The sequence below is a fragment of the Lactuca serriola genome, chromosome 7, assembly GCF_051521515.1.
Source record: "Lactuca serriola cultivar US96UC23 chromosome 7, Lser_US96UC23_V15, whole genome shotgun sequence".
Classification (NCBI taxonomy): domain Eukaryota; kingdom Viridiplantae; phylum Streptophyta; class Magnoliopsida; order Asterales; family Asteraceae; genus Lactuca; species Lactuca serriola.
This window is the reverse complement of record NC_136414.1, coordinates 60,816,865-60,832,658: the sequence shown is the minus strand read 5'-3', so window position 1 is coordinate 60,832,658 and position 15,794 is coordinate 60,816,865. Positions and strand designations below refer to the sequence as shown.

General features: G+C 34.6%; 1 protein-coding gene across 1 annotated transcript; it reads right to left on the bottom strand.

Annotated features, from left to right (window-relative positions):
* Positions 1–1,672: 1,672 nt before the first annotated feature.
* HSFC1 (heat shock transcription factor C1) lies at positions 1,673–2,944 on the bottom strand. Its single transcript, XM_079010859.1, has 2 exons — positions 2,597–2,944; positions 1,673–2,514 (listed from the first exon to the last, which is right to left on the bottom strand). The coding sequence occupies exons 1-2, from the start codon at positions 2,798–2,800 to the stop codon at positions 1,741–1,743; spliced, it is 978 nt and encodes a 325-aa protein (XP_078866985.1). The 5' UTR covers positions 2,801–2,944; the 3' UTR covers positions 1,673–1,740.
* Positions 2,945–15,794: the final 12,850 nt, after the last annotated feature.

Here is a 15,794-nt window from a genome sequence, read left to right as displayed (position 1 = left end):
TCTCACTCTCTCTCTCTCCTCTCTCTCTCTCTCTCTCTCTCTCTCTCTCTCTCTCTCTCTCTCTCTCTCTCTCTCTCTCTCTCTCTCTCTCTCTCTCTCTCCACACACAGATCCATAATGATCATTTGGAGGCTTCCGATGAACTCATTCATCCTCCAAATCTTCTCTTCCTTTTATCCCCCCTAGATGTGCCTCCATCGCCACCAACTATGGTTGTCGATCTACTTTGTTGCCATCGACTACCAACATCTCCATCATTGCTTCTTCTATCTCCATATGCTCTTACTTTATTCTTTTTTTAATTTCAAAATAGATGGTGCACGTTTGGTGGTTAGCGGTGTGGTATGTGAGGCTGTAATGGTGATGTCGACCGTGGTGGTGGAAATAAGGATGATTAGTGGTGGTAGAAGGTGGGAATGGTCTGTGAAGGGGCTACATAAGGGTGATGTTTGTAGATTTCCAACCGTTTGGAAGGGGGTGGGTGTGGTCGGGCGTATACATCGAAGGGAAGAAGGTAGTCTGCATAGATTACCTTCTTGAAGTAAACCTGCAATAGAGACCATATCCATCCCTAACTTCTTGAAACACTATGGCAACCCCCAGCGTTGACCATTATAAATGAAAAACAACCATCATCGATATGCACTCTTCCATCCACTATCGATCGCTTTGGGCACCCTCCACTACCGATCAATCGGTTTATGAATATGAAAACTTTGATTTATCTCTCTAAATTCTCTATATACCCAAAATTCATTCTCACCCAGATAATAGATTTTGATTTTGGTTTAGGGTATTTAATCCGATCTGGTTCTTGAATTTTGTTTTTCATGTTGATTTTCATTTGTAGTTTAGGATTTTACTTTTTATTTTGGTTGTAGAAGTCGAGGAGGAGAAGTCGTCGAAGCGGAGATTGATCGGTGATTGATGACGTAGATGTGGTGACGATGATAAGACATACTAGGGAGGTGAGAGACTGCATTAGAGTAGGAGTGGTGGTGGTGTTGTTATGGTTGTTTGAAGGAGCAAATATGACAATGGAGGTGATAGGGAAGAGAGAAAGAGAGAAGGCGCGAAGAGAAATGAAGAATGTTTTATTTCTTTTTTAAATAACAAAATAATAATAATTAAAATAAAAAATAAGGACAAAAAAGTAATTTCATATAGACTTAACTGAAAACTTTAACAAAATTAATCAAAAAGGACAATTTATGTTTTTCCAAATAGACCATTTTCGTATGAAGTTTTCTCCAAAAGGACCACAGACGTGCAAGCTTTGCTCCATAAGGACCATTTATGCAAATAAAAGTTTCATAATGACTATTTTAAGAAAAAGTTGAAAAAGAATTTGGACAATTTGTGAAATGTTGCCAAAATTACATAAAAATTAAATATTATGTAGCAAATCATAAAGTTTGCAGAATTAAATAGATTTAGAGAATCTTGATCATATTTAGTTTTTTTTTTCTTTTTCTTGATCATATTTAGTATGAATATGATCTCTATGTAAATACTAAAATCTTAATAACATTTTACATTTGACGGTTTGAAGACTTGATCGATATTTTTGTAGAAAAAAAAAGCATAAAATTATTATGTTTTCCGAAAGGAATTTTGTTTGTTATTTTTCGATGATGAAAACTTTTTAAGGATTTTCTATAACTACACAAAATACCAAATATGATATAATTCAGAATTTCAGATTTACTAATCGCTGACAAATAACAAATTACACTAAATTTAAAAACCGCCGCCGAGGAGGGAAAATGGATACGGCGGTGGTGGAGGTCGAACGTCGGGATCCGTTGATCCGTCGCCAAAGTAAACGTTATTACCACCACCACCACCCGTATGGTTTGAGTACCTGTTACTTCCGTTCATAGGCTCTGATACGACGGGAAAACAAACACCGTCATCGCCGGCGCTACGGGTGTCCTTATTCCACAGCCAAACAGTCGACGGAGAAACAGGAGACGGCGGTGATCTCCATAACTGCTCGTTACTGTAATATCCTTCCGATGATGAAACTACGTCTCCGCCAACCCTCTGGCAGCCGTAATCCTCCTCGCGTTTAATCGAATTTGATATCTGGAAACTCGACGATGACGGCAGCGACGTCGGAGGAGTGAGTAATCGTCGTTGCCTCTTTTTATCCACCAGTCGTTTAGATCGCTGAACCTTCTCAAGCATCATACGTGATAAAATCTCTGGATCTTCAGCGACTTTACAAAGCAACGCCATCATTTGCTCCGGCCGCCGCTCCGTCGCCTCAAGTCTCCTGTTCATCCCAACGAGCTCCTCTTCTAGTGCCTTCTGCTCCTGTTTTAACCTCGCAATCTCCATAACCATCTCTTCTTCTTCCTCCTCATCATCTCCTCGCATATTCCCCGAATATTTCCCCCTACAACTGTTCACTTGCCTCTTCCTCCCAATGTTCTTCAATAAATGCACCTGCCCTCTCAAAAACCACTCGCTCGCAAACTCCCATCGATCCGGATCCACTTTTCTGAATCCCTACATAAACATCGATCACAAATAAATCAGAAATACAAACAATTTAATTAAATATGAACTAAAAGGTATTTCAATTGCTTACGTAAGTATTGAGTTGGCGAATGAAACTGGAGAAATTATTGTGCTTAAAGTAAGCAGGTAAGAGGCGTTGTGAGAAAGCTAAAGAGTCAACGACGATGAAGCTGTTGTTGGAGTTTCCCCACCGGATTAGATCATCTATGGAAGAATCGTTGACCATCTGATAAGTTTTCATGATGAATGGTGCGATTACTTCGTTAGATTCCATGATTTTATGAACATAAAATGTCGAATTTTCACCTGAATTTCTTCTTCTAAAGTGAGCTAAATATGAACCAGAACCGGAGGAGACGAAGTGTGTGTTTGTTTGTGTGTGTGTATTTGTGTGATTTAACAAAAAATGATTCCACGAAGAAGCATTGTGTAGCACTGTGTTAATATATGTGAGGACCACTTTTTTGGAAGTCGTACATTGGGAGTCATATGAAACTTGAAACCGAAAGTGTATTTTATTAGAGCATCCACAAATATCTTCTTTCACAAAGTTTTATTTTATTTTCTTGATAGAATTGCAAATTTGGTCCCCATAGTTTGTCAAAAATTAAGACTTTGGTCTAAACTGTTTTGAAGTTGTACCATTGGGTTAATAAGTTTAGACAAAACTGCAAAAATAGTCCCTGTGGTTTGCATTTTTTCAGGAAACAAGTCCAAACAGTGACTTTTTTTGATTCGTGGTCCTTTTGGAGTGGTTTGTATGTGAAAATGGTTCCTCCGAAAATTGAAATGACTATAATACCCTTGGGGTATTTATTTTTCATTTTTCTTTCATTATTCTTAAAATTTAATATTTATTTATTTATTTTAGCAATTAAAAAAATAAAAAGGGCCCACCTCTCTCTCTCTCTCTCTCTCTCTCTCTCTCTCGTTTTTCCCCTTCTTCCTGACGAACACCAACTCTTTCTTTGTGTTCTACTGCTGAAGACGAGAAAGGAAATCACGAGGACTCCCCAGAGATCAGCTATACATCTCTACCTCTGCTTATTGATCCATCTTTTTGAAATGGTTGCTTCTGCTCATCTTCTTCCCTTTGGTCAGTCAAGGAATCGAAGACCCATTTTCTTCTTCTTTCGATTGAGTAAACACCATCGAGATCCGCTGCAGCCCCCGTCTAACCCTTCACCCTCGCATATCACTTCCGAGGCAGAAGAAACAATGGATTAGGAACTGCGCGAGCAGCCTTTCTGCATCGCTCATCTCCTTCCTCAAACCAATCAATCATTGAAGAGGGTTGCTTGTTTGCTATTGATTTCGTGCCTCTTTTTCTTCCGATCAGCCATCGCCAAATCCCCACCAAAAACGAAATCCACATTCTTCATATTCTCTATCTCTCGTTCATCTGAAAGGTATCGACTTCAACGATTCTTCCTTAGATGATCTAATCCGGTGGTTGATGTTTATGTAGGGATTCAGAAAAGTGGATCCGGATCGATAGGAGTTTGCGAATGAGTGGTTTGTGATCGATGTTTATGATAAGAGGGGGTTATCCAGCTTCTTCCAAAAACCCTTGGATTGAGGATGATTAGATGGGAAACGATGAGAAAGATTAGGTGTCTGAAATCCTAAAAGTGGAGAAGATACCTTAGAGCAGAAGCATGTGATCGATGGTCGATGATGATGAAGGGAGTATCCATCTTCTTCCATGTTCTTTACCCTGGTTACCAAAGTGATTAATTTCTCGATGCAGTTACCCAAAATCAAACCTCCATTCTCCCATTCCCGGTGATTTGTGTGCCAATGTTCTATGCGATTTTACCTCCATAAATATATTATATGAGAGAGAGGGGAAGGAGACGAGGATGTTGGTAAGAACTGGTGTTTTTTTACCTATAGAAATCCGGTGGGTTTGGATGCCGACGATATGGATGATCGGTGGTGAAGACGATTCCTCCAAGTCCAGAGAAGTGAAAAAAGAGGAGGAAGGTAGCAAAACCATGTATCGGTAATTGTTTGGCTTGCTTGTCATCGAGAAAGAAGAAAGAAACATGGCTGGAACAGAGGGTAACAGCCTCCGTTTTCTGCTTGAGTTTGAGAGAGAGAGAGAGAGAGGTGGGCCCTTTTTATTTTTTTAATTGCTAAAATAAATAAATAAATATTAAATTTTAAGAATAATGAAAGAAAAATGAAAAATAAATACCCCAAGGGTATTATAGTCATTTCAATTTTCGGAGGGACCATTTTCACATACAAACCACTCCAAAAGGACCACGAATCCAAAAAAGTCACTGTTTGGACTAAAACCCCAAAATTTTGCATACCACAGGGACCACTTTTGCAATTTTGTCATAAGTTTATTTTGTTACAATTTGGTTCGTCTCAAACTTGGAAGTGGAATGATTTTGTTGCCATTTTTATTTTTTTTTTATTTTCTTTCTATTTACTTCACTATTTTTAAATTTAAAAATAAAAATATACAACCCACCCCATCTCTCTCTCTCTCTCTCTCTCTCTCTCTCTCTCTCTCTCTCTCTCTCTCAAACCATTAGATGAAGAATTTATGGGTTTGTTCAACATACACACACACTTAAGAACACAAAATTTGAATCACATACTTTATTTTTTGGGTTTGCTCTTCAACACACACGCATATACACGCACACTTAAGAACACAAAATTTGAATCACATACTTTATTTTCTGGGTTTTCTCTTTAACAAACACGCACACACTCAAGATGATTTTTTGGGTTTGTTCAAGAACTATCGATTTTTGAAAATCACCAGATGGAGGAAACGAACTCAAACATATGTGCTCGATTTTAGAAAATCCACCCACTAATCTTTATTTTTCTTTTTGGACCACACCAACAACTTAGGAAGCGAAGGAGATATCTCTATCTTAATCAAAAAATCCAGCTATTGCTCTCGCTTCTATTTCTAAATTTCAATCCTCCATCAAAATCCCACAAAGGGAAAGGGATTTCCCATGTTGCTTTGCAACCATCTTCTTCAGTAATTAGGTCGGGTTTTCACTCCCATTAAAATATAACCTGATGGACCTCAAATCATATTTGATGACCTGAAACCATAATCAAGTAAACCAAAGAATTGATTTTTCTACATGATACATGTAATCAAAATAAACATGAAATCAAATTCAATCCATAAATCTGAAAGCACCATGAAATCAAACCTTATTAACTTAAACCCCCCCAAATCGAACCCTTGGACCTGCGTCATCAAATCTAGAAGGGATGGACACAAATAGAAAATAAAACCTGGAAAACCCCTCCACATGTAACTTAGTCTTGATCTCCTCAGCAACATCTCTAGTGAGAGAGAATCGATTAAAGTTTGGAACACCATTAGTGACGACATTTCTAGTGAGAGAGATTTGATCGAGCTTTCCGATTGGGTTTTTTTGTATGTTCGCTACTGATGGTAGATGAGAAAGATGGACGGTAAGAGTTTGGAACAAGGGGTGAGGGGTGATGACTTTAGACATAGAGGAGGCAAAAGTGGTAGACGCCCACGACAGTAGTGGTGGACTTGCAACATGTAGATGGATGAGGTGTTTCAAAGGGGGATAAGTGATTGAATAATAAGCAATGATGTCTGTTGCTTCCCCCCACTCTTTCGGGATGAATATGTAAGTCTCATCAGCTAATGGTTTCGATGATGAATCGATCGCCATTAACGTTGCTTCGTCTTTCTATGTGTGTGTGTGTGTGTATGTTTGTGTGTATGGACTTGTATATGGAGAGAGAGAGAGAGAGAGAGAGAACATGATATTTTCTTTTTTTTTAAATGTAAAAAAATAAAATAATAATAAAAACTAAATTAAAAGGGCAAATTCATCATTTTAAATGCTTTCAAAGAATTTTGGACCAAACTTGCAACACAATGAACTTTTTGGACAAGTGGTGCAACTCCAAAATATTTTGAACCAAAGTCTCAATTTTTTACAAACTACAAGGACCAAATTTGCAATTTGTCTATTTTCTTTCATCATAAAACATTAGCAAAAAACTTTACAAATGTCCACTATGCTAAAGGTTATGGATTCTAAGTCTCCCGTGATCCTAAGGTGGACATCTCCATCACATATTTCAAGCATCAACGATAATTTTGCCAAATCAGGCAAAAACTTCCCAACAACAAAAGAGTGTGTGCTTTAAACAAATAAATGAAAGATGGACATGCATGCTTGATTTGAGTCTACTTTGAGTGTAACAACATATATAACACAATAACATTCAAGCCTCGATTCCAGATGTTTAGACAATTATTTGTATGAATAGTTACAGCTTTGGAGGCTAATTATGAATACTTTTAGTTAATGTAGTTACACCTTTTGTTAAGGTATCATCAGACTTTATACACAAAAAGTATTTACGAAAACCAGCATATAGTGATGTTGAACTATTGTATGAGAAATATGAAGCCGAACATGGATTTCCTTAAATGCTTGGAAGCATTGATTATACATTGGGAGTTAGAAAATTGCCCAAATGAATGCGATCTTAATATATTGGAGGTGATCAAGAATGCCCAAAAATAAGATTAGGAGTAGTAGCATCAATCGATTTATAGATTTGACGTGCATTTTTTGTGTTGTTGACTCCAACAGTGACCTCAATGTTCTTCATGAATTGCATATATTCAATGACATCTACAATGAAAACAAAATGATGGTTCATTCGAAGTAAATAGAACACAATACAAGCCACACTAAACATGTTTATCTCTAAAGCATATGAAAGATACAGAACTTTCTATGATATTTTGAGAAAAAAACAAGAAATTTGAATGGACAATAGAGCATGAAAAAGCATTCCAAGAGCTAAAGAATTACCTATCTTCGGCTCCATTTCTAGCTAAAGGTGAAGATGGAGAACCCTTGTTCCTATATTTGGAAGTACCTAAAAATGCAGCAAGCGTAGTCTGGGTAAAGGAGTAATATGGTGCTCAACATCCAATATATTATGTAAGTAAGAGTTTCTTGGATGCTGAGACAAGGTATATATTCATCTCTTGAAAAATTAATCTTACATCTTATGTGTGCTTCAACTAAATTACATCATTATTTTTAAACTCGTCTCATTTGAGTGAAAACTACCTATCCAATTAAGAATGTGATGAGAATGGCTGAGATGTTAGGAAGGATGGTCAAGTGGTGTGTAAAATTAAGTACATATGTGTAACAATTGGTAAAAATAGGTCAAAGTTCGTCGGTCAAAGCACTGCGAACCCTGCTATATTAGGACCTATTCTATGATGTTTTATTTTTTATAATAAATACAATTCATGATACTCATACTTGCGCTCAGATTTATCTATTTTGCTCAAAGTTAATAGCTATTAAAAAACATAAAATAGTTCTCAAAATAAGTATTATTTAATGCCCTAAAATATAATTTATGAATTAAGTATACTTGACAACTATAGATAAGAAAATTTATATATAATATGTTCTCCTGACTGCGTGGATATAAAGAACGTCTAAAACAGAGATCGTATGGGATAGTTACACTCTTTTTAAAACATAGAAACAATATTTATTTGATTTTCCTAAAACGAACACTGCCCTGCTTCGTTTTGAATATCTACGAACTTCATAAATTGTTTTTGAGCACGTTTTTGAACTCATACTATGGTTTATTATTTGATTTCATTCTTATGATATTTTTAACTCGAAGCGAAATCAGATTCGTAAAATTTATTGAATCGGAGCCATTTAGACGTGAAACTTTAAACGCCATTTTGTAGAGTTCTATATATTAGATTTAAATTATGTTTTCATTTTTGAAATTACTATTAAGGATGATCACCAATTGAATCTTTTTGTCTGCATAACAACGAGAGTTACAAGGTATATATATATATATATATATATATATATATATATATATATATATATATGATTACAATAAGGCTAATACATGAGCTATATACAAACTATGTGGGCTGCATACAAGATGGGATGCATGTACATTCACTAATATCCCCCTACAATTTTATCGGGAGGTGTAGAACAAACGTTTAAACTGGAACGAAAATCAAGAAACAAAGTAGATGGGAGCCCCTTGGTGAAGATATTTGCATACTGAGCTGTCGAAGGGATATGTAGGACTTGTATGTGTCCGAGAGCAACCATGTCTCTAACAAAATGAATATTGATCTCTATATGCTTGATCTGTTGGTGTTGGACCAGGTTAGAGGACATTTATACCATACTAACATTGTCACAATAGACTAAGGTTGCTTTGCTGGTGGGACATCTGAGCTCTAAGAGAAGATTGTGAAGCCAAGCCGTTTCGGCTATAACATTGGCCACGCCACCATACTCCTCCTCTACTGGATCGGGAAACGACACCTTGAGTCTTGGAGGAGCATGAAATGAGGTTGTCTCCAAGGAATACACAATATCATGAGGTGGAACATCGGGAAGCAAGACATCCCCCCTAATCTACATCAGAGTAAGCTATGAGGGACGTAATAATGGATACATGATTCTGTAGCTCATGATCGAGAGTACCTCGAATGTAGCAAAGAATATGCTTCAGTACATGTAGGTGCTGGTGTCTGGGGCCGTGCATGTAAAGACATATCTGCTGAACAGCAAACACAATATCGGGTCTGTTAAATGTCAAGTACTAAAGAGCACCAGCCATACTGCGATATAGAGTCGGGTCCTGAATAGGAGGCCTAGAGGAGTCCAGTTTGTGAACTAGTTCAGCTGGTGTGCGGCAGGGGTTGCAATTCATGTTATGAGCATGCTGGAGAATGTCACTGGCATATTTATGTTGAGACATAAATAAGCCAACAAGTATATCGAACTGCAGATATACCCAGAAAATAATTTAGAGTTCTGAGATCTGTCATGGAAAACTCATTGCTTAGCTGTTAAATAACCTGCTGAAGTATAAATGTCGAAGAGGCGGTGAGAATAATATCATCAACATAAAGTAACAGATAGACCATATCATCAGTAGTCTGAAGGATAATAGAGATGGTTTAGTGCAGTTGTGCTGAAAACTAATAGCAGAGGCATGCTGAGCGAATCTGTGAAACCAAGATCTGGGTGCCTATTTGAGACTATATAAGGATCTCTGTAGGTTACATACATGATCTGGAAACTGAGAACTGTGCATGTAGATAATCTCATGGAGATTGTTGTGAAGAAAAGCATTCTTCAGGTCCAACTGGTGAATTGGTTAATTCCATGACACTGTAATGCTGAGAACAGTACGAATAGTGGCCGATTTGACAACCGGACTGAAAGTCTCCTTACAATCTATACCATGTTGTTGACTACAACCATTAGCTACAAGTCGTGCCTTCTAGCGAGATAAGGACCGATCTGCATGAAACTTGTGGCGAAAAAGCCACATTGAGTGAACAATATATGTTTACACACTTTACAAAGGGTATTTATATCCATCCATTGTTAAAAAAACTGGCATGTTTGTAAATAACAAGTCCTAGTCTAGTTTCATAAACAAACTCAAATGATAGATCTGATAGATCAATAAACTTTAACTTCTTATTCTTTCTCAAAAACTTGAAACACCAACTCCATTCCTCTCTTTAGCAAGATGTCGACATCAAATTTTTCGGCCACCGTTATCCAGTCGTGCGCCACTTACTGCCGTTGTCGCCTAACACCACCTTTGTATCTGTGTTTCTCCGATCTCTAATGAAAAGCGCCAGATTTGCCGCCTCTATTTCTTTTTTTCCCTTTATCTCTTCCCATCAGATCTCTGATGAAAATCTACCTGATCTGATGTGTTTCAGGTTTCATCTGATGTGTTTCATGATAGATCTACATTGTTCTCCTTTGCATACACTCCTTGCCGTCGTTTTCCTCCACTTCAAAAAACCCTAGCCACCGCAAAAAACCCTAGTCGCCACTGATCTAAAAAATCTAGCAGATCGAGAAAGTTTTGTCATGATTGACAATGTTCCGGCGAAATTGACAAAGTTCCGACATAGATCCATCTGTACACTCGTTCAATCAACATTAGATATGTTCTCCCATCATTTGTGTCGTCGTAGGAGCATCATTAGAAACAAATCGCAACCCAAATCATAACATCAGGTGTTATTCTTGAACTTATTTTTCTTCAAGAACTCATCTTTTTTTTTTATTTGATTTGTTTCAAAACTCGTTTTTTTTTGTGTTTATGATTTGTTGCATCACTAGCGAAATATCTTCTTGATCCATACTGGATTTGTTCCTTCACAAGCCTCCTCTCCTTGATGTCTTTCTCTCTGATCTGTTCTCTCGTGGTTTAGTTTAGAAAGAGAAGTTATGGAAAAAAATATGCACATAAGGTGTTCGATTAAAAGCCACAATGAAGTTTTTTAGAGTTTAAACAGTAAATATTTTAAATTAACCTATAAATAAGTGCATTAACTTGTGAATAATTGTATTAAGTTGTCGACTGTGTAACTAAATTGTGTTTTTTTTCTAGATGCGTCAAATCTAATGTGTTCGATGAATTTCATGTATAGTTCTTGTGTATCTGTATCTGGTGCATTTCATGGTCGTTTACATCAGATTTGGTTATTGTAGAAAATATTCGATGATCAAAATAAGGTACGACGGTTTTTATAGATAAATCTTCTTAAAGTTTTGTTTTCTACTTGTTTTTCTTCTTACATATATTGTAGATTTCTATGATACATTTTTTTATAATTTTTTTATTTGTTTTTTTTTTTGTTAACGTGTAGATTTAATATTTAATCTCTCATTTATCGTCTACTTTTGTTAATCTTAATTTTAATTGATGTTAAGTTGTGAATGTATATTTTTTTTGAATTAAATTGTGAATTTATTATATTATGTTGTGAATTTTGAATATTAAACTATGATTTTTTGTGTTAGAAGCAATGAATTGACTGCATTAAGCCACTAATTTTGTGTTTCAACTATAAACTGCCTATATTAGCCTGTGAATTTTGTGTATTAAATTAAGAATTTATTATATTAAGCTATGAATTTTATGTATTAAACTATGAATTGACTGTACTATGAGTTTTAAATTGATAATATGACTGAGAATGCATAATTACTATGTATTAAACTGCAAATTATTGTATTAAGTTGTGGATTTTGTGTATTAAGATGTGATTTTCATGTTTTAGATTATGAATTAACTGCATTAAACATTGAATTGACATTATTAAGTTGTGAAGTTTACATATTAAATTATGATAGTTGCATTAAAAACATTGAATTTACCGTATTAAATAGTGAATTGACTATGAATTTTTAACGAAATTTTTGATAAATTATGAATGACTTATGTATGAATGTTTGTATTAATTTCTTGTGAATATATTTAATTTTTTGTTGTATAAATATGTAAAAATGTATTAGGTTTTATAATTATATTGTATCAAACTATAAATAAGTGAATTAATTAGTTTATTAAATTGTAAATACAATATTTAAGCTAACAATCAATGATTTTATATACAAATTTGATTTTGAAGGAATGATGATTGTGACGGTGGCACGAAGGGGGGGGGGGGGGGGTTGCTAGTGACATGTGATAGTTAATCATGGTAGTGGTCGAGAGTTTTAGTTTGACTTCTTTAAATATATGAATTAGTATATAAAAGATTGTATTATATTATGTTTTAAATTTTATGTATTAAACTAAAAATGGACTAAACTAAGTTGTACATTTTATATAAAATTTATGTTAAAATATGAATGAAGATATGCATGAAAATATTAAATTGTATATTAATAAATTATTACGCTTATTAAACTATGAATAATGTATTTTAAACTATGAATATTTCTTATAAAAATATTTTTTTTTTAAAGAAATCTACAATTTGGTAAAAATAAAATTGAAGTTTTCAAGACATAATTCTATTTTTTCACTAAAACTTTGTATATTTTGGCTGAATAAATAAAAAGTATTACCAAATAATTTTTTTTATTAAGCTGTGAATACGCCTGAAAAATGTTACTGAATTTAACGTTAGTCCGATGACGGTCCGATGGTGGTCCGACAATAAGTGGCACGTTGTTTGTAAAGTAAAGAATGAAATTTTTTTGCTTAATACAATATAAATGCTGGATTTGTCTAAAAGAAAAATTGGTTATTAGAGTTCTTAACCTTTTTGGGTTATTATTTGACCACTCCAAATATATATATATATATATATATATATATATATATATATATATATATATATATATATATATATATATATATATATATATAAAGAATGTAAATATCAATATTATATGTTTTCGATGTGAAGACTGCTCTATTTTAATGTGTTTAATTTTTGTATTTTTGATTGATTTCACATGGTTGAAATATGGTTTTAATCGAAACGCAACTGTCATGTTGTCTAATTTCGTTAGAAGTTTTTTGTAGTTTTACACCTAAGTTCATTAAAGTTTCCAACTAAAGTTTCGAACACACATTTGTACAATTGTAAAACCCAAGATTTCTTTGTGAGTTTAATATTCATCACCTAACAACACAACCGTAGGAAAGACCTATGGAATAATCGTTAATCTTTGAGGGCGGAGAACATTGTGTACAGATCTATACAGGTTGACACCACCGCAAGTGGTTGCTAGATAAAACCTTCGTAAACGGACGATAACTTCTTATTTTTGTTCCCTATTTATGACGTTGATGAAGCGTTGGTGAGAATACTACACAAACCTTTTGAAATGATTTGCAGACGCTGATTCAAGTCACATAGCTCTGTTATAAAGTCGATATAACTCTGAATTTCACTATAAAAATAAATTGTATAACATTGAAATATGATTTATACATTGTAAAACACTAGTACGAGTTAAAATAGAACTGTATGTAGTAAAAGGTTATACACTTAGATCATCGGTTAAGTGTCCGTGTATTATTTAAGTACAATAAACACTTAATAATACATACCACATAATTATGTTGATTTTAAACTTAGATATCATAAGTATATCAATATACATACTTGTATGGGATTACAAGTACAATCACACCTAAGTCAAATAAACACTTTTCACATTTATTTTATACTTTGAGTTATAAAAGTAACATTTTTATGTAATCTGATAGTCGTTCATATATATATATATATATATATATATATATATATATATATATATATATATATATATATATATATATATATATATAATTTGTAGGTTCGTTTGAATGGATAAAAGCAAGTTACAATGACGAACAAGGATTGTCACAAAGATGGTTTTCACTAAGAAAAGTTCTCACAAAGGGAACGGGTGCACAAAGCCGTCACAAAGACCTTATTAGGGTTTTACCCCAATACATGAATATATAATAATCTATTCTAGAGAATCCTTTAAATTAAGGGACTGATTCTAATCTATTCTAAATATCCAAACTGATCTTATCACCAAGATATCAGATCATTTATCTAAAATACAATATAATAATATTACATACAATAGAAATACAATTGTACAATTCGTTACACGTTGACGCTGGTATTTGAAGTCTTGCGTAGATGTTGTCACCGACGCTGGCGCTGGTGATTAACGTGTGAGTATTTTGACTCGTCAGATCATAAGGCTTGAATGTGATGTCTCTTGATAGCATGCTATTTTGCTATAAATCATTGACGTAGTATTGCAAAGACTCATTAGCGTATGGCTTGTTACACTGAATCATAAACTTATTTTATTAGAAGAACATGGAAAAGAAAGGAGTGATGCGTGTAATACACTGTAAGGTCACACCTTTGGATCTTATGCATCAAACACATAACATGCCGATCAGTCAGCGTTAGCGTCTACAAGTCGACATCGCCAACGCCAGCTTAACAAGTTCAACAATGTCAACTTATAGTTTTTCTATTGTAATTTTTTGTATATTAGGCAGTCATTATATATATATATATATATATATATATATATATATATATATATATATATATATATATATATAATAGATCAGATACCGTATCATTATGATAAGATCGGTTCTTGGTATATTTGATACAATCCCGTCAATCATGGGATATATATGTATAGATTAGTATAAATACAACATTAGGAAAAACCCTAATGTTGTGATCATGGCTTTGCGTCAATTGTCTTTGTGGTAAACCCTGTTTTCTTGGTGAAGACAAAACCATTTTTCTTGGTGAAAGGAAGATTAGGAGAACTTCTTTGTTATTTAGTTTCTGTTGATTATTTCTTTTAGATTAGCTTTGCATTTCTTGTTCATACTAGAAGTATATCCGATCATAATACAAAAATTTAATTGGTATCAGAGCAGGTTTGTGATATACTCAAGTTATCATGTCGAATTCAAAATCCTTCAGTCTTAACAAAATACCTCCCTTTTATGAACACAACTTCGCCATGTGGAAAACCAAGGCCATGGTGGTTCTTGAAACCATTGAATATGAGATTAAAAGTATCATTGAAAAAGGTCCCCGTGTTCCTATACCAACCCATGGCAAACAACGCTCCCGTTGACCCTCTGAAGTAAAAGTCAACAACAAGTTATGATGACCATGACAAGAGACTGCTCAGTCTTGATGTAAAAGCCAGAGCCGCTATTTGAATTTCTCTTCCATACCATGTGTATCATCTCGTACATAATTGTGAATCAGCCCAAGAGATGATGGGCATGCTGACACTGGCTTATGAAGGCACTGTGGAAGTCCAAGCTATGACCATCAACAACCCTAATCAAAGATACGAGCATTTCTTTGCTCAACAAGGTGAGTCTCTTACTCAAACCTTCAATAGGTTTAATTTTTTGGTTAATGATTTGCGTAAGACGGGAATCGTTAAGCAACATCACAACTGGTTCTAAAGTTTCTCGATTCTCTTGGAAAGTGTTGGGAGCATCACACTGATGTTCTTAAGAATGGTGAGAAGATCGATTCCATAGATCTTAATTCGTTGTTCAGTTATTTGCAAATTATGAAAAGACCAAAACTCTTCGTAAGAAAATCATGAAGGACTCGAACAAGGAAAAGTATGTTGCCCTGATGTATCGAAAGGAAACAATAAAGTACATTAGCGAATCAGAAAATTCAAATTAGGGTGAACAAAGTGATGAAGATCTCACTGATGAGCTTGTTGCCAGCGCTGCACTTATCGTCAAGCGTTATGAAGAAAGTAGAGCAAACGTGGTTAGAATAACTCAATTCAAGGGAAGAAGCTCAACTAAAAGATCCACTTCAGAGAAGAAAGGCTCAGGTGACTGCTTTAATTGTGGAAGCCCTGATCATTTTG

Bases quoted from the DNA above. Each gene is read 5' to 3' on its own strand.
- HSFC1 (XM_079010859.1), bottom strand. From the start codon at position 2,800: ATGGAATCTAACGAAGTAATCGCACCATTCATCATGAAAACTTATCAG. The intron at 2,515-2,596 runs GTAAGCAATTGA...ATGTTTATGTAG, and splicing joins TTCGCCAACTCAATACTTAC to GGATTCAGAAAAGTGGATCC.